A 22284-nucleotide genomic window follows, 5' to 3' on the forward strand; every position below is an offset into this window, starting at 1 on the left:
ATGTACCGTTTCTCGCCTCCCACGCAGAAAAGCTCTTCCCTAAAGTTGTCAGATCCAATTTGGTACATGGCGGTACCTTCTCCCCACGCCTGTGCGCATGACCTGATGCCTTGGTTGGGTTGGGCCCCGATCAGAATGACGGTATTTAGACAGGAACCTGTTCGATATGCTTTGCACCGGCAGTCTTTTCATCCTCAGCTGTTCTCACTGAGCTATATGTTCTATGCACACTAGCACCAAGTTGCAGCATTAGCTTGAACACAGACATTTCTTATTATTGGTCGCGTCAATGGGACCTTTGGCGCATGCTGTCAAAGAACCGCGAGTGGAGGTTTGGTTTTTAATGGCTTCCAGAACAGACTCGCGATGTCCTTGATCACCGACACTACGTTTCCAGTAGTGTCGCGTTTAACCCCCTCGAAACAGTCTCGGCTGGGCGCCCTACGAAAATATGTTTCAATCTCATATCTATCATCACTTGCATGGGACTCCCTCGCGCATGCGGGTTTTATCGCTTTCGGTCTCTGGCGCGGGCTCTCGCGTGATGAATACGAGAGGTCCTTGCAGATTGAGAGGAGAAAACGGGATCTTTCTTTCAAGCTTCAGGCCGTAGGTGGTCTTTGACATTCGAAAAGATATCAACGGCTAACAGTTGTTGCAGGCGACTTCCCTGCATGAGTGGCTTCAGATAGCGGGGGAATTGGATAAACTTGAAGGGAATAAAGAGTGGAAGTCGGTTGATGAATCCAACGAGTACGATCATGCCCTACTCCGGGCGCGACTGGATGATCTGGAGCAGGCTTTGCGTACTGACGATTTCGGCGCTCTCGTCCATATTATTCGAACCTCCTTTAGTCGACATCTTGCGAATATGACAAATCCGGATCTCTATACACGTGCCCATATCGGTACCAAAAATTTGATAGATCTCTATGTCACAACAGCCACGAACGCGGTATCTGTGGCACTGGAAATGGCAGACAAGCTGGAATTCAACATTGCCGAATCTCGGTTTCTTTTGGAGCAACTGCAAGCTACTCGACAAGCTTTTGGACGAACAGCATTATTGCTCTCTGGTGGTGCTACCTTTGGAATGAATCATACCGGCGTTGTCAAGACTCTCTGGCAGATGAGGCTTTTGCCACGGGTAATATCTGGTTCTTCCGCCGGCAGCATCGTTGCCGGCGTTCTCTGTGCTCATATGGACGATGAGATCCCACAAATTTTATCGTCTTTCGGAAACGGTGACTTCTCCGTTTTTGAATCGAACGACGGCGTGGAGACCCTGTGGCACCGATTGAGGAGATTTCTTATTTCAGGCTCTTTCTTTGATATCGCTCATCTAACACGGGTTATGCGAGACATATTAGGGGATGTGACATTCCTAGAAGCATATAATCGGACGAGAAGGATCCTCAACATCACAGTTTCCCACGCAGAGACTCATGAGCTGCCCCGGTTATTAAATTACATAACTGCCCCAAATATCATAATTTGGTCTGCAATGTAAGTACCCATAACCTCAAACATCAACAGAGAACTAACGGTCTTAGCGCTACATCGTGCTCTGCTCCACTTATATTTTCAACCTCCGCGTTAATGGCGAAAGACCCGACTACCGGAAATATACTAGAATGGGGAGAATCCCTTGTTCAGTGGATCGACGGGTCCGTTGATAGTGATTTGCCGATGGCTCGCCTGTCGGAAATGTTTAACGTTAACCATTTCATCGTGTCCCAAGTCAATCCTCATGTGATACCATTTGTTCCCCCGGGAGAAGCCGTTTTATTTGCAAAACTCAGCGAACGCCCGCGGGAACCCGAACCTGAGCCGGTTGATCTTCCCAAGATGCTGATAAAAGAGGAGACAATTGGAAAGTTCACTATGTTGTCCGAACTCGGAGTGCTGTCTAACCCCCTGAGCAAATTTGCTTCTGTCCTGAGACAGGAATATTATGGTGATATCAATATCCTTCCAGAGATCACTTATGAGGTGTTTCCCAGCATGCTTAGGAACCCCACGCCCGATTTCATGTTACGAGCGTGTCTCAGTGGCGAGCGCGCTACATGGTCCAAACTAAGCCGCATTAGAAACCACTGTGCTCTCGAGTTTGCTCTGGACGCAGCGGTTTTGATTATGCGTGAAAAGGTCGCCGCTGCTGCAAGAAATGCTAATATACCTTTGAGGTCTGTTTCATCCTACATCGAGGAAAACGTCTACACCGAAGAGGATATGCCAGAAGTTCAGCAGTTAGCACCGCCGAAAAAAGGGGTACATAGACTAAAGCCGATCCGCGCCCACTCTCACTTCGACGCAAGTTATCAGTTTCAAAGGAGCAAAGGTTCTCTTCACATGCCAGAAGTTCGGCGTGGCCTCAAATCTTATGCTCAGCCATATAACAGTATACCAATTAAGGCCAAGCGGTCAAGTTCGGCGTGGATACCAGCAATCACATTCTCCGGGGAGAGAATTCGTCACATGCCTCCTGAATCAGGTATCGGCGCGTCCGCAAGGTTCAGACGACCATCTTTATCATATGTATCCTCCAGATCGGAGAGGCACACACCGATGACTCTATCACGTCGCGGATCTTTTATCCAGAGCACAGCCCTTCCCACCCAGCGTCGACGGGCCCGCCGTGCGAACACCTACGAAACATCCCTGTCAACTGTCTCGCTTCCGCGTCTAATCATGGCTGTTCAAACCGGGCCTCCATCGCCGGTGCGTGAACACGAGCACTATAGGTTTCTTCGAAAGCAATCGAGCGATTCGAATTCTAACCGGGCGGTTAATTGTTGACGGGACTCGATTTAGGGGCATGTTCTACGTGGTATCGTTGGATATTGCCATTGTCGAATCATGGGAAAGGCAGGCCTTTTTTTTTCCCCCCGACGGGGCTAAGGACTGGGCATGATTTCAAGCGTAACTATGTGTGGATGTCAATTTCTCGGCCGCATTCCCACACTAAGTCCCTTTTTAAAGTGTAATAGGTTGTGGTTTAGATAGGTCTCATAGCGAATCCAGTGATCTGGTAGCCATGCCACTGAGTAGATGGATATGATGTAAATAAGACACCGAACAAATGGGCTCCCGAAACATGCCTCTGCTCAGAGTCGCTGTCGGTTACGTTGCGAACCCAATATAGCCGCCCCTACCTGACCACCTACCCGCTTGTCCAGATTCCACTAACTAGGCCACCCCCAAAACTCGCAGGGTTTTCCTTTCTTGTGAAAGTTTGCTACCCTAAACTTGAAAAATAATGCTGAAAGCCCACTCTGTACTTCTAAGCAGGAACCGAGATATGCCTGTTATAGTCCGATCAAATAGGAGGGAAAGGGTAGTTAAAGGGGTAACCAGAGGGGCAAAGGCGTAGCAAGATCTGATAAAATGGACCATAAAACACCAGCCATCGTGTTTTCCCCGATGTCTATGCCATGACCCTGCAAGAGGGATCCCGTGCGGTCCTCATGTAGGCTCATTTCAAAGGAAGATTTAATACTAGGTAGCTCAGCAGGTTGAGTCCAAACACTCACACTGTTTCTCAAAGCAAGTGAGGGCTGTCTAGTTATACGTGACTCCCGGACCTTGGAATGGCTCACTGACTATAATACGGTTCTTTGTAGAGAAAGCACTTTAGTTGTCCTGCAATCATAAATTAAGGGGTAGCTTGATACTGTCCTTGCTGATATACATTAGTATGGATCCAGAATGCAATAAACAACTAGTTGAGTCTGCCTTTTTGCTGTGGAAATGATAGGGAATGCACCACTGATCAAGTTTCAATTTGTATGCACTTGGCCTCATTGCTCCCTCCCCTACTGGATCTCCTGTCGATCTCAAGATGGCCCTTTGGGGTCTTTTCCTGAGTTTTGTGCTTTGCCAATCAGATTTTGATCACCAGTTCAGGATCATTGTTTCCCTGGCATATCTGGTTCTGTGGGGTATCCGTGCAAGGGAAAGGTTATACTTGGATTGGAAATTGGAATCAAAGCTGGCAATTTCCATTGTAATACATGCGGGCGCGGGCGCTTTGTGGTCCCAAGTGATGCCAAAACACTACTCCGTATGGAGGACTATCACTTTGCTTTTACCCCGTAGTTTACCTGGTATGGGCGAAATTAGTGTTCTTTGCCATAGAGGGCTCTCGCTCCGCCACTACCTAGAAGAGTATAAGATTTACCTTGATATACACATCCCGGTTCGCAAAACGGCGGAATCAACCCTGTGGAAACCTTTTTTTTCCCCTTTGAGGGGTCAGGGAGAGCCATGTTTGAGAGTATCGCGGTATGGACTGGTGCACCACATTGGTTGATGGGCTGGTACATGAGGAAGTGTTGCCTGTTTTCGTATGGAAGTGCTACCAGATGAAAAATGCAACGTAAATGGAGCCATCGCCGGTTCCGTTGGGCTGGTCCAGGTGAGACACGACGAGAAAAAGAGCAGGAATACACCCTGTCGTCTTGGGCCCTGCATGTCAACATACGGATGTATATACATTCAGAATACATATATATGGATAAGCGCTTCTTTCGGATGAAAAGGGTATTGGGGCTGAGAGGTCGCGCCCGAACAAGCTGAGGGAAAGTGGATTGATTTTGAAAGATAGCCTCCTCGATGAATCAGCGTGGCCATCAACACTGGCGGCAGATATGTCGATAGTGATCCAGATGTACTTCAGGCCAGGCTCGGATCTGAATTCACAAGCGCGTATGGAGTAACCGTGGGTAAATTGGGGTACACCAACCTGCTACAATGGGACAAGGATGTTGACGGCGTTTTCCATGTTCTTATCCCCGACATTTGAGCTAGTGGCATTGTAGAATTATTCGCTTCTCCAGGGCAGATGGAAGGACAGATCATGTGTTTTCTCGTCGATCTCTAATGTTGATCTTGCCGGTTTCTTTGAGAAGGGTTTTGGAGAGCGCGAATCATGTTTGTACTTATCTCTCAACTTTGGATTTTCTGGGTGGGACGCAGTTAGCCTCACCGAAATCAAAAAGATGCACAGAGTACTCCGTACTCTATAATTATTCCAAAGAGGACGGCAGAGCGTTTGGCTCGAGTTGCCACATCATCGTCATTACTTGTGCCATTGTGTCGGATGCGGCTAGTTGGGCAACGCTGTCTAAAAATTGAGACTGGCTGCGGTGCAGGTGAGAAGTCCCGGAAATATTTCCCTGATCACTCATGACGAGGCCCATTCGCTTAGGCCAAGGTGGGACTTGGCAGCAGGGAACGGCGATCCACAACCCTGACGCCGCAACCGTGCTGTCGGTACTCGAATCAGGGCGCTGAGATCGCATCTTGTACTTTGAATTTCGACATTTTCGGGTAAGGTCACGCATCCCATTGGCGTTCGATACTGAAAATGCCGCAAAAGGATGGCCGTGCCGACAGGGATGCTTGGAGGCTTGCTGACATGGCTGTAGCAGGTAATCCAAGAGGCGCGGGTTCCGCCAATACAAACAAAGAACAAGAGCAGTTCGCAAGTTTGCTGGCTATGCCGGCTCTTTCAAAAGCAGGTAGCGATACCAGGCTGGAAAATTTTGCCTCTTCGGCGTGAGCATCTCTGTGTCCGATAACAGAAGTAGTTGAGAAAATGCAGATGTGCATTCCCACTAAGCAGCATGGGTTGGCCTCGGGAACATCATGATATGGTGCAGGGGCGCGGAATATGTATGCCGCCTGCAGAATAAAGAATGTCAAGCCAGGGTAGACGCGCAACGGAGGTGCGCATGATACGACATGCCCTGTGACACTATGTCCGGTGCGTTCTTCCGCCATTCCACAATTTGCCAACAGCGAGGGGCGCAAATCCTTCTTCCGGCAATTCAAGTCTCTCGTATGTCGTGCACACTAGTTCAGAGCGGCAAACCTCCGCTGCTATCATTACCACGAAACACGTCTCTAAAGGGGGGCACTCCGTGGGATGTATGTAGGCCGGATGCAGGCTGATTCTCGCTGTTTTGGCCGAAAAGTGATGACTAAGAGGATGTGGGAGGAAAGTTAAGCGCCAACTGCTAAATACGCGTGCTGATTGGCTGGAGGCCTCGTTACACACCAGCCAGGAATCTGACCAATCAGTGAGTCAGTAGCCGCACCGTTCGCGTAATCGGCGAACCAAGCCGCGAGATGCCGACCACTCAGAGGCCGCGCTGCTCACCACCTCTTCGCCTTGCTTCGCGGAAGGACGAGGTCGATGGGGTTGGACGGGGTAATCCAGAGAATAGATGGCTGATGGTGTCGTCTGCTCGATCAAAATGCTGCGCCCTCTGAACTCCAGAAGTACAGAGCGACGGAGCGCAGGCCAGACACAGGCTTCACAGCGTTTTCGCCCGGAGAGAAAGCCGTTGGGGCTCAGCTCGCTCTTGTAACTCTTCACAAGTTCTCTGATCCTATTCTCGACTAGGTGGATCGTTGGTTAGTTGATGAACTATCCTGGATCTGTTCTTTGTGAGAGAGAAGCTTGCCCCGCCCTCACGACCCTGAATTTGCTTGGACGAGCTCCTGCGTCCGGCGCAGCGGCCACACGCAGCAGAGTACAGCGCTCTCCCACCATCTCGTTGCTCGTACTTACAGAGAGACTGGCCGATTCACAGTCGAAAGAGTTACGTCTTCCATCTGTGTCTCAAATCCGACCAGAGAATTCTGGAAGGCAGCTACCAAAGTTAAAGAAGCTTTAAGACAGGTTGGTCCGAGATTTACAAAATGTAGTCAAAATCTAGGCGATGATCTTCTTAGGAAGTCTATGCTCAATGTACGGAGTACGCCCTTTGTGTTCAATCGGACTGTGCCTGTCGTCCAAGTTTGCCATTTCCGGAGACCACAGTCGGAACTGATCCCGCCCACCCCCTGGTCGTGCGCCACCATGGGTCGTTCAGACCCCTGGCCCCCAGCTGCCGTTTGCCGGCTCGAAACCGGCCATATTGCTTGGCCTCTACGGAGTACACTACTCCATACTTCAGATGCAGCCATTAATTCGATAATCGCAGCGCTTAAGGCAGATGTCATTTCTCAAACTCCATGCTCCACATTATGCATTGCTGTCGTGGAGATGCGATATTCTTGGAAGCGCTTTTTGGCCGCTGTCCGTGCCCGTGTGACGCTTATTATCTACTCTCTATCATGGGCGGATCTGCCGCATGCTGTGAAACAAACATTCTTACCCTTCTCGGGGCTGGCTAGTTACCTGTTATCACCTAGGTTTTATTGTTACTCCCAGTGCTCTCGTGCTGCTTCGGGTGCCACTAATACACTTCAGTCGCGCCTCCGTTCAGCGATCTAGTGTGCCTTGCCGTGCAACGGCAACTTCATTTCCCGAGGAGTAAGCTCTTGATCTTCAATTCCTGATCCGAATTTTATACCTGGCTCCAGCAGCCGTGCCGCCAGATTTTCATGACCCTTTGGATATGCACTGCCCGAGACGGCGTGTCTCTCTTGGCTTGAATCCTTCCCTTCCATTCTTTTACTGCCTATCTCCCTCCTTTACATTCGTCTTATTATTACTATACCACCCCCATCAGTGCTTGAAAGGAATTGAACAGTTCTACCGAAGATACGTTTTAATAGCGGTGACACCTTATCATCTGTCAAGGATATTCTAAAGGACTACGGCCGTCATTACCTTGGAAGCTCGATTCTTTATTTGGACGCGGTCATGGCGACATGGGTGAAATGTTGTTTCGAGCGAGGTCGTTTGGGACAACGGCATCGGAAAGGGACCAGGCAGCTAGACGAGCGTTATGGAGATATGGACATCAGTGGCCCTATGGATGGAGGATGGAACCAGCTTCCCTCGTTCCCATCTGAGAAACGCTCGACCTCCGTGCCGGTATCACGAAGCGGCACAAGACGTCAGAGACAAGGTGTTGGACACGTTCAATTCAGAGCACACACGGGGGCGCAACCCTTCGTATGCATCAGCGAGTCGGTCTATGACACCCCAGCAAGGCCATCCCACGAGAAGCCGCCAGATTTTGTCTACAAACCTGCCAGTGAGGCATTCTTTAAAGATATGGCAGAAATCGGCAGACCGAAATATTCACCACCCCCCTCCACAATCACAGAGAAACATCGGCGGCAAACCTCAATGCGAAGTGCAAGTTCTCTCGACCCGAGTTCGGCTGGAGAGATACCTTGCCATCCCTCTTACCAGAGGAACATACGCACATCATCGCCACACGGCAGCTCTTGCTCCGGCTATCACAGGAGCCCCCCGCTGCATGCACAATGCAGTCGAGCGAACAGCCCCGCGCTGTCGACGCGATCAAACGAGATTACGGACGAGGACGTAGAAAAGCGAGTCCTAACTACAATACCATTGAGCACCAAAAAGAAGCAGAAGAAGTCACGGCGAGCCGTTACAGAAGAATTGGTGCCATCTACGATGGAACTTTTCGGATGATATCCCTAAAAATTTTTCCTTGCCTCGTTGCATTTTACACTTTAGCGGCCTTTGAAGGAGTTTTATATTTTTGGAGTTTAGGAGTTAGGTGAACCTGGCTTCTACTGCTGGGATGGAGTACTTGTTCCTTTTCTTTCGCCAAATTGTGTGAACATTACGATATCATGAAGCTGGTTCTGAGATTGAAGATGCTTTGGCCCTAGTTTGAATGCCTTCAATACCCCTAGTCTTTCAAATGAATCTTAATTTCAGGAGTTTTTGTTTACTCTACAGACTTTCAGCCATTGGCAGAGAACACAGAATGCCATTGAACTCCTTACCAGATGGAGACCTATAAACTATTGAGAGTAGTAATAACATGCACAGGTAACAAACAGGCAGTCCGCTTAATATTTCATGCAACGAATCACCTACTGTGGTTGGCCATTCAATAGCACGCAGCTATACGGAGTAGAGTTAGCTCTGCTATTTTTGTGTTCGTCATTTCAATTTGGGCTCATCAGGATGTCTCCAGGCGGTCTACAATTCACCATAGAAGAGTCCGTAAATAGCACAATTGTTCCTTTTCTTCTTCTTGATTTCTTTTTTCTAACTACAATAGGCCGTTTAGAAATGCATGGCAAATTGCAACGCAATCTGGGAAGCGAGGGCGGCGCAATGAGAAATCTGGATTAGCCGCCTGTGTGGAGGCCGAGTATGCATAATGTTTTACCTGCAATTTTGAAACAACACCGGTGTTTGATTCTATCGGCTCCTTCGGCATCAACCTTCTTTGCTTGTGATTCGGCATCCGAATTTTTCTCTTTCGGGTAAAACAAACGGTCTTCAGAGACGCATGTCCCCCCAAGTTTTGTTTGTGGAGTGAATTTTGTTCTCAGCAGCACCTCACTCACGTGACCAAAAATAGGATTAGATGAAATACTCCTTGAGGTACGGAGTAGCTTTAGTGAATGACAAGCACACAGAGTATTCCTCCTCTAACTTGATAATATATTTGACTCCAAGAGGATTGTTTGTTGTTGATGACCACGCATACACCTTGGGAATAGGGACTCTCTTGAACCACAGGTACATAAGTGTTGCCACCTCACTAGCAGTTGCATAGTTTTTTTGGCACGGAGAGGTCATATGAAATCTTGATAATGACCTAGATGCTATCCTCAAGCATGGCAAGGACCATACGGTTGAACCCGCCCTTGCTCAGCTTCCGGAGGCCCACAACTTTCCCGTGCCCTGCAACATTGAACTCGACATATCTCTCGCGGAGTCGAATGGCTTCGTTGTAGAGTGGCCCGAGGTATAGGAGAAAAGGGACAAAGGCATAGATCGGAGAGCTCATCGCACTTGGAGCCCAGATGCCTCGCTGGAAGACCGTTCCTGTTTGCCAAAGTGAGACTACCATAGATGGAGGACTTTCTGGCGATAGCGCCAGGATAGAAAGACCGAAAGCAATTCATATGCTACTAGGGCCAACTTAGGTACGTAGTCGCCATCAGCGCTTAGAGGGTATCAATAAGGAGTGCGAAAGGAAGCTTACTCTGATGTCTTAGTCAAAGCTGGACATGTTCGCCGCCCGTTCGTACGATGAACTGTAATACGCAGCAAGGCAAAGGAGCTCGAGGTGGGTCGTTGCGGCAGCGGTCCGGAACATTCCAACGAAAAGGGAACACCTTACGTGAGATGACCTACCTTGTAGGTGGTGCAGCCTCATTGAAAGAGATTCACCGCATTTTTCATAACATCTCGCTGTCACTATCGCTGGACTGGGTTGTCTAGATGCTAACCCAGATTTCCCGGAAGCAAGTGTTACACTAGAGTAACCTGGAAGCTGTGCCGTGTTTACAAAGATATAATGGTTTTGATAACCTTGTGTCTATTGCTGACAGGATGCAGACGAGCAAAAATTTTTTCTATCTCACATGTCTGGCTGTCAACATTTCAAGAGGCGTTCACGCTCAGTATTGGCGACCAAGGGTTTCTTATGTTAAATGGACATTGAGGTGTAAAATCTCCTTAAAGCGTCAGACAGACTGACACTTAGCCTTGACCCTCGGCCTTCCACACATAAATATACTTTTCGTGAACAAATGCTTTTGGACTTTATTGAGGTGAGCCTGTCGATTAAAACAATAGCTTATGATGGATTCCAGGTGTTCGAGGAATTTAGAGACCCTGCCAGCGCCCAGCTTGATAAAACCTCGTGTCTTCTCCGGCCCTGCAACGCTGATAGGTTGCTTTTAGGTCAATGTCTTGGAAAATTTCTTTCTACCCTCCAGTCTGTGAAGTGATGACTACCCTAACATCCATAACTATCTCTGCGGAAGCTATTCAAATACAGTTTTCAGGACCGCTTTCTCCAACAGTTAAGACATGTTCAGCTGGTGGCGGCTGCTCACACCAGCCTTCAGGGGCAAATCTCCTTTCACCCAATATCTCAGACAAAGTGGACTCACGGATAAAAGGAAGGGCCAGATAGGGTAAGCGCTCCTTGCTACTCCAATACACATTGATATATCGGATGAGCCGTCCCTCGAACTTTAAATCGTCTTCTGATCCCCATTGCCCCGTGGGGTGACAAACCTTTCTCGGAACCCGCACCCTTCGCGCAGGCTAGTGATTCCGGGGGAAAGGAGCATAATATAAGGTTGTCATGTCGTCTGACATACGTACTGGTGAGAAGCCTCTGGTCGCAAAGCTAGAGCTTCCTGTCCGCCTCGCCATTCTGCAGCCCATTACGTCCACCTTTAGCTCTGGGCTGAAGCTTACCGTTGGTCTCTCGGAGCCGGTTATTCTGGATCAAAGCGATTGGTTGATGCTGTATAGCTCTCCGCAGTGATCCACTCTACCAAATAAATTTACACGAGTCAGTCCAGCCTTCGCGTCTATAATCGGGGAAAGAGGTAGCGGATGCTCCTCCAGGCATAGGGTATTGATTGCTGTGTCTCTGGCGTAACGCTGATCCCATCGATAGCTTCATCACGATATCGCTGCATCGCTATCTGCGTGCTTTCTGGAGAAATGTATCTGTCTCTCGTGACAGACGCGAAGCAGGCAGAGGCCCCGCAGGCGCGCGGCTCACGACCCAGTCCCGAAAGCGGCAGCGATAAGGGCGGATCTTGTCACCGATAAGAAGGGCAGCGCACGGGGACCTCATCGCGCTGAAACCTGTTGCTTGTAAGCGAGATCAGATTGACTGGCAACGTGGGCGGCGGAAAGGCGGCTGCCACCGAGGCGAAGAACGGAAAGTCTACCCGTGGGGAACGCATTGCCGAGGGATCCAGCCGGCCGGGTACGCTAATACGCGCTAGGCTGTATTAGGGATGGTCGGTTACTAGGCCAGTATTCTGGATTCAAATATTACTCTCCCACCCTAGGGATACTGGTGGGTGTTGTGGGTAATGGGATGTATTCGGCGGAGGCAGGCTTGGTTGAGATGCCTATCTCCACCGGCACTCAGCGTACACGGAACAGCGATTTCCACCGTGGAACAAAGCGCACACTACTGACAGGATGATAGAACAATAATGCGGGGTAGCTACGGTTTGAAGCATATTCAGGGCTATGGCTGCTGAGGCCTGAGAATTACTTCCCCTGCGAATGGAAGGATTATTATCTGGGAATACTGCCCGTCCGAAGGAGGATTAGAGTTGCAAAGCAGAGCTGATAACGGCGCGAAAGACTATCGTGGACACCTGGTGACTCGTGGGGTAATTAAACCTCTATCCGTCTTGTTTGTTTCACGATTGGAGGATGAGATATCGTCAGATATAGCGAGCTCCACCTTCTCCGCACGGCCAAGGTTCCTTTGGCCGGGACGTAGAGCTGGAGCTGGCAGCTTTGAGCTCTACGCCAATCATCAGTGCGCTATCTCTGACTGAAAAACTGGAGGCGAATCCAGCTGGCTAGAATCCGAAATTCTTCAGATATTTTCTGGGTTGCGCCGTGGCCGTGGTTTTGGCTTTATATTTCCAGCTTCGAAAAGCCAGGTACGGCCCCGTACTTAATATCCGGGGTAATCCCACTTGGAGCTGCTTGCTTTCACCTGCAAAAATCTGTGTCATTTCGACTCTGCCACAGGTTTGGCGTATTATCAGCAGCTTATACAAAGCTGACCGCGAAGCCCTGGTTGATCTTTATCCAGTGATATCGTTACTCTATTGCGGTTTAACCACCCTTTCCTTCCCTGCCGGGCTTCACCGAAGACGAAATCTGACGCCGCCGGTCGAAATGGCGCCCAACCACCTCGATCGTTCGGACCTCGTCCCAGGGACAGTCCATCTGGTGGACGTCGCTGGAGAGGCAGGAAATTCGAAACGCGAAAAAGATATTGTTTTAGTTCCTCGACCGAGCGCAGACCCGGAAGATCCTCTGAATTGGAGTCGTCGTCGCAAATTATTACACATGGCCATGTTGTTCATCTATACCCTCGGCGTGGGTATTCCAACGACCTTACAATACAGTGTGCTCGCGGATATTACACGCGATACCGGTATAACTACTGCTCAATTGGTCAACGGTACCGGCCTCATGTTCTTATTTCTCGGATGGGGATGCCTGCTCTGGCAACCTATCGCAATTACGTACGGCCGTCGCGGCGTTTACGTCCTTTCATGTCTCTTCTGCGTTCCCATGATGGTCTGGACGGCATACTCCAAATCCTATGGAGAATGGTATGCGCATCGAATTATTATGGGTCTGGCCGCCTCGCCCATCGAATCTCTCCCAGAAGTGTCGATCCCCGACATATTCTTTGCTCACGAGCGTGGTAGGTGGATGGGCGGTTATGTGTTATTCTTGTTTGGATCGAACTTTATTGCTCCCCTTATCGCGGGTTGGTTCAACGACGCCTACGGGTGGCGATGGGTCATGCATTTCGGGGCAATGATCAGTGCAGTTGCCACAGTTATTATCTTTTTCTTCATGGAAGAAACGCTGTATTTTCGAAAGACCGTCGAAGGTGAAGAGTTAGACGTCTCATCAAGTGATGGGAATTCCCTTAATCGAGAAAGCTCGAAGGAGAAGCGAGAGGTCCACGCCGCATCCACCTCCGAAAACGTCGAATCATTCCCGCTTGCACGCACCTATATTCAGAAGTTAAACCTCTTCGTCTTTCTACAAGGACGACCAACCATCAAGCAAATGCTCACGATGATGTACCGGCCCTTGTTGATCATTCTCTATTTCCCTTGTACCTCGTGGGCAGGATTCCTTTACGGTATCAACCTGTCTTGGTACAATGTGCTAAACGCAACCGCCTCCCCCGTCCTCTCCGCAGCTCCGTACAACTGGACTGCGGCGCTTGTTGGTTCCGCCTATGCGGCACCTATCATTGGAGCTATCTTTGCCTGCGCTTGGTCCGGAATCGTCGCTGATAAGGTTGCGATCTATCTTGCTCGACGCAATAAGGGTGTTCGTGAACCAGAGCACCGCCTGTGGCCGCTTGTTGTCTCCGGTGTCGTATCCACTGCCGGTCTGATCATATGGGGCGTTGGCGCTTCGTATGGAGTACACTGGGTTGGTCTTGAGTTCGGCCTTGGCATGCTTGCGTTTGGCTGCATCACAGGAGGCTCTATCGCCATCTCCTACAACATCGACTGCTTTAAGGAACTCAGTGGTGAATCGATGGTGTCTGTAATTATCATTCGCAACACCCTCGGATTCGGGTTTAGCTATGCTATTACCCCTTGGATTGAGGCGCAGGGTCTCCGTAACTGCTTCATCACGGTGGGTATGGTTTCGCTCGCGACGACGGCTACTTTCTTAATTATGACAGTCTGGGGCAAGAAGCTGAGAAAATTCTCGAGGGACAAATACTGGGAATACGTCTCTACAAGCGTCGCTGGAACTATTTAATCTGTATGGGGTATTGGGTTGGCCTTTTTCTTTTTGATGTGTAACAAGAATTACTCTTTGGAGTCATGATATTTTTATCTACAAATTCTGCCAGAAATTCTGTAATAGTTGTTTCCAGAGGGCTGTGTCAAGCTCGAGGTAGTTATCCCGAGTCTCGTTTGAAATATATCGTAAGCCAGCAATATGACTAAAGGATTGTTTGTCGAATTCCAGAGTATCAACCTTTTCAGGATTGCCAATGGCCTCAATGAACTAATTATTGCGCCACTGGGCCATTGCGAGGTTCGTACTGCCGATACGTGTATCTGGCGCATGGCAATACCTTCGAAACGACCACAATTTTGAGGTAGGCGCTGACGAAGCGGCAAGATAGCTGAAGGAGTTTTAGGTTTTCTATGCAACTGGCCACCCTCACACCATGACCAAGCCAGCCCGATCCTCCATGCAGGTATGAGAGAGAACTTTGTCGGTCAGGGATGTAATGAAGGGGTGGTCTAGGAGCCAATCAGCCTAGTGGCAGACAAAACTAGGATATTTGTTTCTTTTCCTGAGATGGCTCTGATCGCCAATGTTTGATCATCGGTGAAGGAAAGCGTGGTCGGGCAGGGAGTATGACTGGAAAGGGGGCCATCCTAGCCGATGTTGATTTTAGAACGCTTTCCTTTTTTTTTTTTTTTTTTTTTTTCTCTCTCTCTCTCTCCTCTGCACGCTGATCGTTGTGGGTCTTAACCACCAGCTGCATTAGCCATGGATGTCAGCTCTCACTGTCGAGTTTCATATTAGCCATCCCCGCGCTCTTCTCGTCGCGATGGGGTCGGAATTTTGATATGTCTGAGAGCCCAAGCATGGTACGCTAAGCCTAACTCAGGGCCGAATAGACCCGCCAAGCATGGTCCTTAAACCAATCGTTCTACGTTGGCGCGCCAGTGACCAGATTGTCGGGCCGACCAAGATCGTCCCTACCCCGTGTTCGACGCGCTGGCGAGAAGGTGGCTTCCCAGCGAGTAAACTTGGGTCTGGTCTTGTCCAAACAAGAAAGTCACGACTCCGGAGTGCACCACTTAAATGGCGGCGCAGCAACAACCAGAAGACTTCTAGAAGGCTTCTAGAAGGCCACTAGAAGGCCAGGGTCCCGGCTTCTCCTGCTTGGGGTCGTCAATAGAAGCGCCGTCATTCGCCGAGCTGCAAGCCACAGGCTGCACGTTTCCCGATTTGGAAGGCTTCTAGAAGAATTTCCAGCCCTACAGGGCAAAGGGAGCGGTTTGGCGCCGACTGCAAGCCGGCCGCCTGGTCATTGAAGATACCGCCCTCATGTTTTTTGCTCCCGGGGAGCGTTTGCCATCGTCCTCTCATGGCTTTGTTTCGGCATATTCTCCAGAAGCAATGCTCTCTATAATTCAAGCTGCTCCCACCGACTTGATCCCCTTTTTTGGTGTTTCTCCCACCAGTCCAGGAGCATACAGTCAGCCAACCCTCGACACACTGTCTTTTCTCTTCTGTATATCCTACTCATCATGGCGTCCACATGCTCTTCGGTTAGAGCTTTCGTCATCCTTTTGATATCTGTCATTATATTGTTTGAGTTAGTCACCGGCCAACCAGTTGACCCGTATTTCTCTGGACCAGGAGCGGCCACTGAAAATCGGGGATCTCCTGCCTCCCCTTTGCCATCGACTACAGGGCGTTGTGATACATCCTACTTCGCTCTCTTCAGTTTCCCTGGCAACCGTGCTTCCTTCAACAAACGTGAAGATGCAGCTGCGCATGTGCACCGGATTTATGCCCGGGCTTTAGAGAGTGAGCATCAGGGCTTGTCAAGCCGCGAGAAGCTAATTATCGGCCTTGGTGCGGGAATTGGTGGATTGTGTGGTGAGGTTGAATTCTACCTCACGAGAAACTGTGTGGCTGATATCTTCTTGAGTAGTTCTTCTGAGTATCCTGGTCATCGCCCGGTATCAAAAAAGTTGGTACCGGGCCATCCCATTGAGATTCACGCGCAAAGGTACCCGAAGGAATCTCAGAAGTCCACCGCCAGAAAATACCTTCAGACGACATCATGAATCGATGCGTTCCATAGGGACACCGAAAACCAACTTGCAGGTATTCTACGGCCCGGAAGGCGCCCTCTATCAGACCTGTCCGTACCACCCAGGCCTTCCAAGTCCTTTGACTTCCTACTACCAGCCAGTCGAGGTATATCGCACTCTCATGCGATCAACTAAACAGCCCCGCCATCCTCCCTCTCCTGTCTCTCAGCCCGCCTTAAGCCCCGCGACACAGGCCGCTCACCATGACTCTAGCCCTCAACATGTTCAGTATCTTTCTGAACCTCCTAGCCCCTCCGATTCTGCGATATCCCCCAGAACTATACCTCCGCGGCCTAGACGTGCGATATATGCCCCACAACCCCAGTGCGCGGGACTTTCCAACAATATGCGTCAAAGTGTAGGCATGGGAGTTTGCCACCCACCACCAGCGAAGTTGCGACCTCTCCCTCTAAGAGAATATTCTGGGGTCAACCCGCCCCGATACGGCTTCCCTACTTAGGCTTTCATTTCCCCAGGCCTTCAGCTTTCGTGGTACCCAGTACACATAATGCTGCAGCTTTGCCCAATCATTTCTCATCTCTATCTACTTCCTAGTTTGATCACGATCTCTCCTCTTTACATTGTTTAGGCAAACTTTTCCTCCTGCTTATTTCCCTATAACTCCTCGCTTCGTTAACGCCCATATACCAACCAACCACTGAACTCTTTGTTCATGGCTTCTTGATACAATCTTGTCGAGTATAACTCAGACGAAGACCGAGAACATTACCACTTGGCATCTGTTGCCTTGTTCGTGGCCAGCTTGTTCGACCGCACTGAAATCCCATACGGACTGATGGGACATTCTCGCGAAATTCGCGACGTTGACATCGCATTCTAGGCATCTGGAAACATAGGAGATCTCTAAAAGATCCTGGAAGCTGAAAGTCGGTATGTATATGGTTAAGGTGAAACATGAATCACTACTTACAAGAATTACAGTCTCATCATTTCAAACACCAAACTTATTAGCAACATCATAAACGCCTTTGTCCTTACTGTACCAGGGCATGATGGCTGCAAGAATGTGATATCTGTTTGACTTGATAGAGAATGGTATGTTTAGCTGGCGGAATAGCTTCAAACACCTTTTCAAATTTTTGTCTATTGGTCGGAATATTCTTTCTGACAGGCTTGGGAGCACAGGTCTATCAAAACAGCCCGCGATACTGCATGCGAATGGGAGGTGGCTTTGTCACCCCTTCCAACTTCGGCCAGAAGAATATCTATGTAATGGATATATTCTATCTACTGCAAGGCAAAATGGCAGCTTTTACAGCCCGACACAGCAACAATGACTTTGATAGTTGTGCGACATTTATTGCAGATCTATGATGGTGAAATCGTGGGCCTTGCCTACCATTTGGGCCCAGAGGCTATCAGCTGCTTTGTTGATAGCGTTTCTGCTGGCGAATTACTGCAATGACATGCTTTCTTTGGGCTTCGAATCATTGAAACTAGGTATTTTTATTATCTTTTCCAAGATTCGGTGGTGTTTTCCCAGATCAATTTTGTAAACTTCACTTAGGCCTTTTACTAGTGGCTAAGATTTATAGATGTGTAGCATGAGACAGAGCAATGCACACTATCAAACACTAATATAATTTATATATATATATATATATTTTTTTTTTTTTTTTTTTTTTTTTTTTTTTTTTTTGGTCTTCTACTGCCTACAAACCAGGTTGATAATGTGTAACTCTGCACGGAGTACGGAGTAGTTACTGCACATAACTAGCTAAACTGAACCTCAGTCAACTGTGCTCACAACACACCCACAAAGATAAGTTTGTACCGAGTGGTTGGTTACTTAATGAGGGCTGGCCAAACTCCCATCCAAACATAAAATTACCAGTTTTTACCCTTTTTTTTTTTTATTCTTTTTCTTATTCTTTTTCTTTTTCTTTTTTAATTTTTCAGATATACTCTCTACTTTGTACTTTGTACTCTGTATACTGGTTATTACCCCCAGCCCTGTTTAGTCCCCTGCAAGGAGAGTGCGAGCAGGGGTGCATGGATGAGTGACGAAGGGATGCTCCAATCACACTCCAGCGCTTAAATTTATGATGATGTTCCAACCAATGCTCCCACCAATGTTCCCTCAATATTGCGAGTAACAGCTCCATTTCCTGAATTTCAGTCAATGCTGCTGCTTGCCGCTCGTCACCACCATGTATGAACACAGGACGCACGAAGTCACATAACACGGCAAGTTCTTTGTCCCTCACGGGTGATAGACCAAACACCGTCCCTTTTTGGGGCCAGGGCAGGCTTGAAGAACTAGCGACTGAAGCAGAGCACTCTGAGTGAGGATCCCTCGGATGGTGATGTGATTGGCTGCTTGCTTGTAGGGTTGTGTGGCTTGTGAAAACTGTGCATGGGGAACCCATACAGACATTTTATGGAGTGGTTGGGATGGTTGCAGGGGAGAGTGCGAGATTTGCAGCCGGAAGTGCAACCTGAATTTGTGTAATGTGTGAAGGATCAGAGACTGCTAGGCCATATGAGGTCAGTTCCCGAGATCCAGTGCACATTTTGCGATTTATGTTGTACAAGGCTTTTTCACGGCTGGGAGATGAAAGGAGACTTTAGACAACAGAGGAGTCTGTTAACAATAGACACCCGCCTTGCTGTTGACTTTCTGTTGGCTGTGTTGCGGGTAGCTATTCTATGTAAAAAATGGTCCGCAATGAGGTCTTTTCGAAGTTCTAACCACAGCCCGACACCAAGCAGCAAAATCTGTCGATGGGAAAAAAAAAAAAAAAAATTCTCTTCCCGACCAAATAGTTTGTCAACACCGAAGGAAACGGCGGTCACAGACTAATGCGATGTGATCACACCAATGATGCGCCTGCGAAATTTCTTTTCTAACCCACTGCAGCTAGTGACATCGCCCAGGCCCGAGGCGGCCCCCAATCAGCAGTCTCAAGACCTCGCTCTTCCCCCCCCCTTCAGGTCGATCGCGCTGAGATCCATGCACCTTTTGCGATGCGCACGAACAAGGACCGAACCCCCCCTTCAGTCCCGTTGGCGGGTGGAGAGGCCAGGTTGAGGCCATCAGTCCGCCCAGGCAATGGCACAAATGGTTGGTCACCTGCATCCTTGAGGGTTCTTCATGAGAGAGCGCTCAATATCACTTTTCGGTAAACCCAGCTATGGGCCAGGTCAAGCATACATCACCGTGGACAGGCCGTGGATCAATACTCTGCCTCTTGGGTTCCTTCCCGCCCCATTAACTCCTTTCTCATTTTGCGCTTCTCTAAGCGCCGTGCTCCAACGCGCCCTCTGATGCGCAGTGGTGAGCTCAACCGCCTGGAGCTCTTGAACTAGCCGACGGTCACGGATCTTAAATACCTTTATCCCCAGAGTGGGGTAGTTAAATGTTAAATTCTACCTTCTCAAAGCTGGTATGTGTGTTTGGATATCTCGTTTCGATCGACAACTGTTGTTAGATTCTCCCTTGTACCCTTTACGCCTTGGGGTTTTCCTAATGCTCAGATGGTTGAACAGTTGAGAGAGTGACTACCCTGCGACATCGCGGCCGAGCGTGAATCACATTACTTTTAGTCAACCAGTGATATCCGTACGAGAATGAGGCTGGATGTCATAAGCTGAAAGACTTCTGCGCTTCGAGTTTGAGGCCTGATGTTCGACCCAACCATGCTTTACAGGCTTCTCGCCCTCTTCTACCTCTTTGTCCTCACCGCCCTCGGCCTCCGAGTAACCCCTGGTTCTCCGTGCGAAGAAAAATGTGGTCCGGTAACCACGAACACGACGGGCGCTGACGTTGTCTGCCGTGATTATGAGTATTCACGCAAACCGGAAGGAGTCGTTTTTCAAGACTGTGTTAAGTGCGAATTGCGCAGCACTTTCGAGCATAGAAGATCATACCAATCAGATTTGAAATGGGGATTGTGTATGAACCCGCCCTCCTTCTGAAATAGAGTCAACCACTTGTGCTCATCAATGCCTAGACAACCTCCGTTACGCATTCTCGAGTTGCATATATGCCTTCCCAGTATCCAAGCAGTCGTTGTCGACACCATGTCAAGTGACATGTGATTCATTGATGGATGCTGTCAAGTACCAGTTGCTGAATCCTGTTCCTCAGGAAGCCTATGATTTCTGCGGCATGGATAGTTTCTCAGACGATTTTGTGACGAAATGCGCTCTGTGTTACTCGCTCACCGATGACGAGAAGTTGATAGGAAACTGTACGTACATTTGCAATATTCGACGTGAGACTGCATCTTTTGCTGACAGCGGTTTAAAGTCATTGAAGCTATAAGAGAAGGCTGTCACTCCAAAGTACCATCGGGACACGAATTCATTATCGATCCTGATCGCATCTTTAATACTACCCTCCTTCCTCCGAGCACTGAATCCATTGCTCCTCCAGGCACTGAACCCAAAGGGAAAAAAAATCTAGTCCTTGTGATTGTTCTCCCGATTGTCGGGTTCTTACTGCTTTGTCTGGTATCGTGCTTCTGCTGCTTCTTTTATATCCGACGACGACGTCGGAAGGCCCGCCAAAGTAGCCATGCGGGCCACCTCCACGAAAGATGGAATGACACATCCATCATGACGCCTGTTGGAGGCGGGCTCCGACAGATCTGGGGTGAGACGTCGCCTCAGATGCATCCAGCCCAAGCTTATCATTATAATCCGGCATCTCACAACGGGTATTATGGCGGCGAACAAGATATCAAGTACCCACCCGAGGTGTATCAGATGGGCCCGGTCTCTTCTCCCCCGGATGATACCAAAAAAGCAGAATTCGTGACCCCCACAGTACCAACACTTTCGGCCCCTCCTCCGGGGCGCAAGTCGCTCTCTACTGATCAGTGAATAACCAATAATACCTCTCTATGTTCCTTGATTTCCGCACGAAAAAACTCCGAAACTCCTAACTGTCTTATGAGCCGATGGCTCTGAATATGAATATTGGATATTCCACCTGCTGTCATCTAGCACCCCTTGATTTGTACTATCATTATTTTGATACGCGAATATACCCCTTTGATCTATTAATGCAGGCTATTTCAAGCTAGTAGTAATATCCCTTTCATCTTTGAGTAGCTGTCTCAGATGATAGATTAACCGATTGAAACGTCGCTTCCTCCGATTCAATGCAAACTGTGCTTCGTTCATGTGTTCAGCTCCCAGGTTCGACCAGCTTAACTTATATAGTCCTTCGCAAGGGAAATGAGGTGTAGCGGTAGCATGCATCCTTCCATTTCACTCTTTTGAGCTTCATCGCTATCAAGTAGATGCATTTCACCACAAGAAGTGGGTGGTTGCTAAGTCATTTTGACCAAGAAATATGTAGGTTATCAAAGATGCAATGATTATCTAGCTTATAATTATTGTCTCTCTTTTATTCATAAATTAACTCTATTGTTTTCAGTTGGCGACTCCTTTGGCCAAACGGGTGTCCATGCGACCACTGGCCCGGCCGGCCACCAGGATGTTATCAATCAATCAGATAAGATCGTGACAGTGTCCATCGTCCCCCGAAAGCAACGAGCGAAGATCTGTGCAAACAACGCACCCCCGCGTAAACTCACTCCCAGCACGAAGAAATCTTTCGAATGCATCTTCATAATGGCGTCCTTAAACCAGGAGCAGCTCAAAATCTTGGAACAAACGCGCCAGCGGCTTCTTCATCTGACGCAATCCCTTGGCTCGCTGTCAAACAGCATCAACCAAAGCGATCCGTTGCCGCCATGGTAGGCCCGGACCCATTTCCCTCCTTCAGGCTATGAAGATGAAAGTAGATAATTTTTCAAGAGGCTGACGTCCAGACACTCTTAGGTCCTCCCTCCAATCCCAAGCCACGATCATATCCAACAACCTACTTTCCATCTCTCACCTCCTCACTGAACACCAAGAGCTCCTCTCTTCTATCGTCGCCTATCCAACGCCCAACTTCCCAGGACG

At 48.9% G+C, this 22284-nt stretch overlaps 8 protein-coding genes across 8 annotated transcripts; 7 read left to right on the forward strand and 1 right to left on the reverse strand.

Moving 5' to 3' along the window:
- The first annotated feature begins 113 nt into the window (after nucleotides 1-113).
- On the forward strand, nucleotides 114-3086 carry D8B26_004841 (uncharacterized protein). The gene is made up of 3 exons (XM_003070589.2): nucleotides 114-609; nucleotides 662-1506; nucleotides 1554-3086. Exons 1-3 carry the CDS (start codon nucleotides 367-369, stop codon nucleotides 2797-2799), a joined length of 2334 nt encoding a protein of 777 aa, XP_003070635.2. The 5' UTR covers nucleotides 114-366; the 3' UTR covers nucleotides 2800-3086.
- Nucleotides 3087-7176: 4090 nt separating this feature from the next.
- D8B26_004842 (uncharacterized protein) lies at nucleotides 7177-8659 on the forward strand. Its single transcript, XM_066124612.1, has one exon. It carries the CDS (start codon nucleotides 7658-7660, stop codon nucleotides 8402-8404), a length of 747 nt encoding a protein of 248 aa, XP_065980693.1. The 5' UTR covers nucleotides 7177-7657; the 3' UTR covers nucleotides 8405-8659.
- Nucleotides 8660-9551: 892 nt separating this feature from the next.
- Nucleotides 9552-9743, reverse strand: D8B26_004843 (uncharacterized protein; the record flags this gene model as incomplete). Its single annotated transcript, XM_066124613.1, has 1 exon — nucleotides 9552-9743. One exon carries the CDS (start codon nucleotides 9741-9743, stop codon nucleotides 9552-9554), a length of 192 nt encoding a protein of 63 aa, XP_065980694.1.
- Nucleotides 9744-11054: 1311 nt separating this feature from the next.
- On the forward strand, nucleotides 11055-11918 carry D8B26_004844 (uncharacterized protein; the record flags this gene model as incomplete). The annotated part of the gene is made up of 3 exons (XM_066124614.1): nucleotides 11055-11221; nucleotides 11584-11657; nucleotides 11713-11918. The coding sequence occupies 3 exons, from the start codon at nucleotides 11055-11057 to the stop codon at nucleotides 11916-11918; spliced, it is 447 nt and encodes a 148-aa protein (XP_065980695.1).
- Nucleotides 11919-12631: 713 nt separating this feature from the next.
- On the forward strand, nucleotides 12632-14257 carry D8B26_004845 (uncharacterized protein; the record flags this gene model as incomplete). Its single annotated transcript, XM_003070590.2, has 1 exon — nucleotides 12632-14257. One exon carries the CDS (start codon nucleotides 12632-12634, stop codon nucleotides 14255-14257), a length of 1626 nt encoding a protein of 541 aa, XP_003070636.1.
- Nucleotides 14258-15771: 1514 nt separating this feature from the next.
- D8B26_004846 (uncharacterized protein) lies at nucleotides 15772-16804 on the forward strand (the record flags this gene model as incomplete). Its single annotated transcript, XM_003070591.2, has 2 exons — nucleotides 15772-16126; nucleotides 16182-16804. 2 exons carry the CDS (start codon nucleotides 15772-15774, stop codon nucleotides 16802-16804), a joined length of 978 nt encoding a protein of 325 aa, XP_003070637.2.
- Nucleotides 16805-19854: 3050 nt separating this feature from the next.
- Nucleotides 19855-21362, forward strand: D8B26_004847 (uncharacterized protein). The gene is made up of 3 exons (XM_003070592.2): nucleotides 19855-20260; nucleotides 20319-20558; nucleotides 20618-21362. Exons 1-3 carry the CDS (start codon nucleotides 19990-19992, stop codon nucleotides 21190-21192), a joined length of 1086 nt encoding a protein of 361 aa, XP_003070638.2. The 5' UTR covers nucleotides 19855-19989; the 3' UTR covers nucleotides 21193-21362.
- Nucleotides 21363-21935: 573 nt separating this feature from the next.
- Nucleotides 21936-22227, forward strand: D8B26_004848 (uncharacterized protein; the record flags this gene model as incomplete). Its single annotated transcript, XM_003070593.2, has 2 exons — nucleotides 21936-22073; nucleotides 22159-22227. The coding sequence occupies 2 exons, from the start codon at nucleotides 21936-21938 to the stop codon at nucleotides 22225-22227; spliced, it is 207 nt and encodes a 68-aa protein (XP_003070639.2).
- Nucleotides 22228-22284: the final 57 nt, after the last annotated feature.

This window comes from Coccidioides posadasii, chromosome 2, assembly GCF_018416015.2.
Source record: "Coccidioides posadasii str. Silveira chromosome 2, complete sequence".
Classification (NCBI taxonomy): domain Eukaryota; kingdom Fungi; phylum Ascomycota; class Eurotiomycetes; order Onygenales; family Onygenaceae; genus Coccidioides; species Coccidioides posadasii.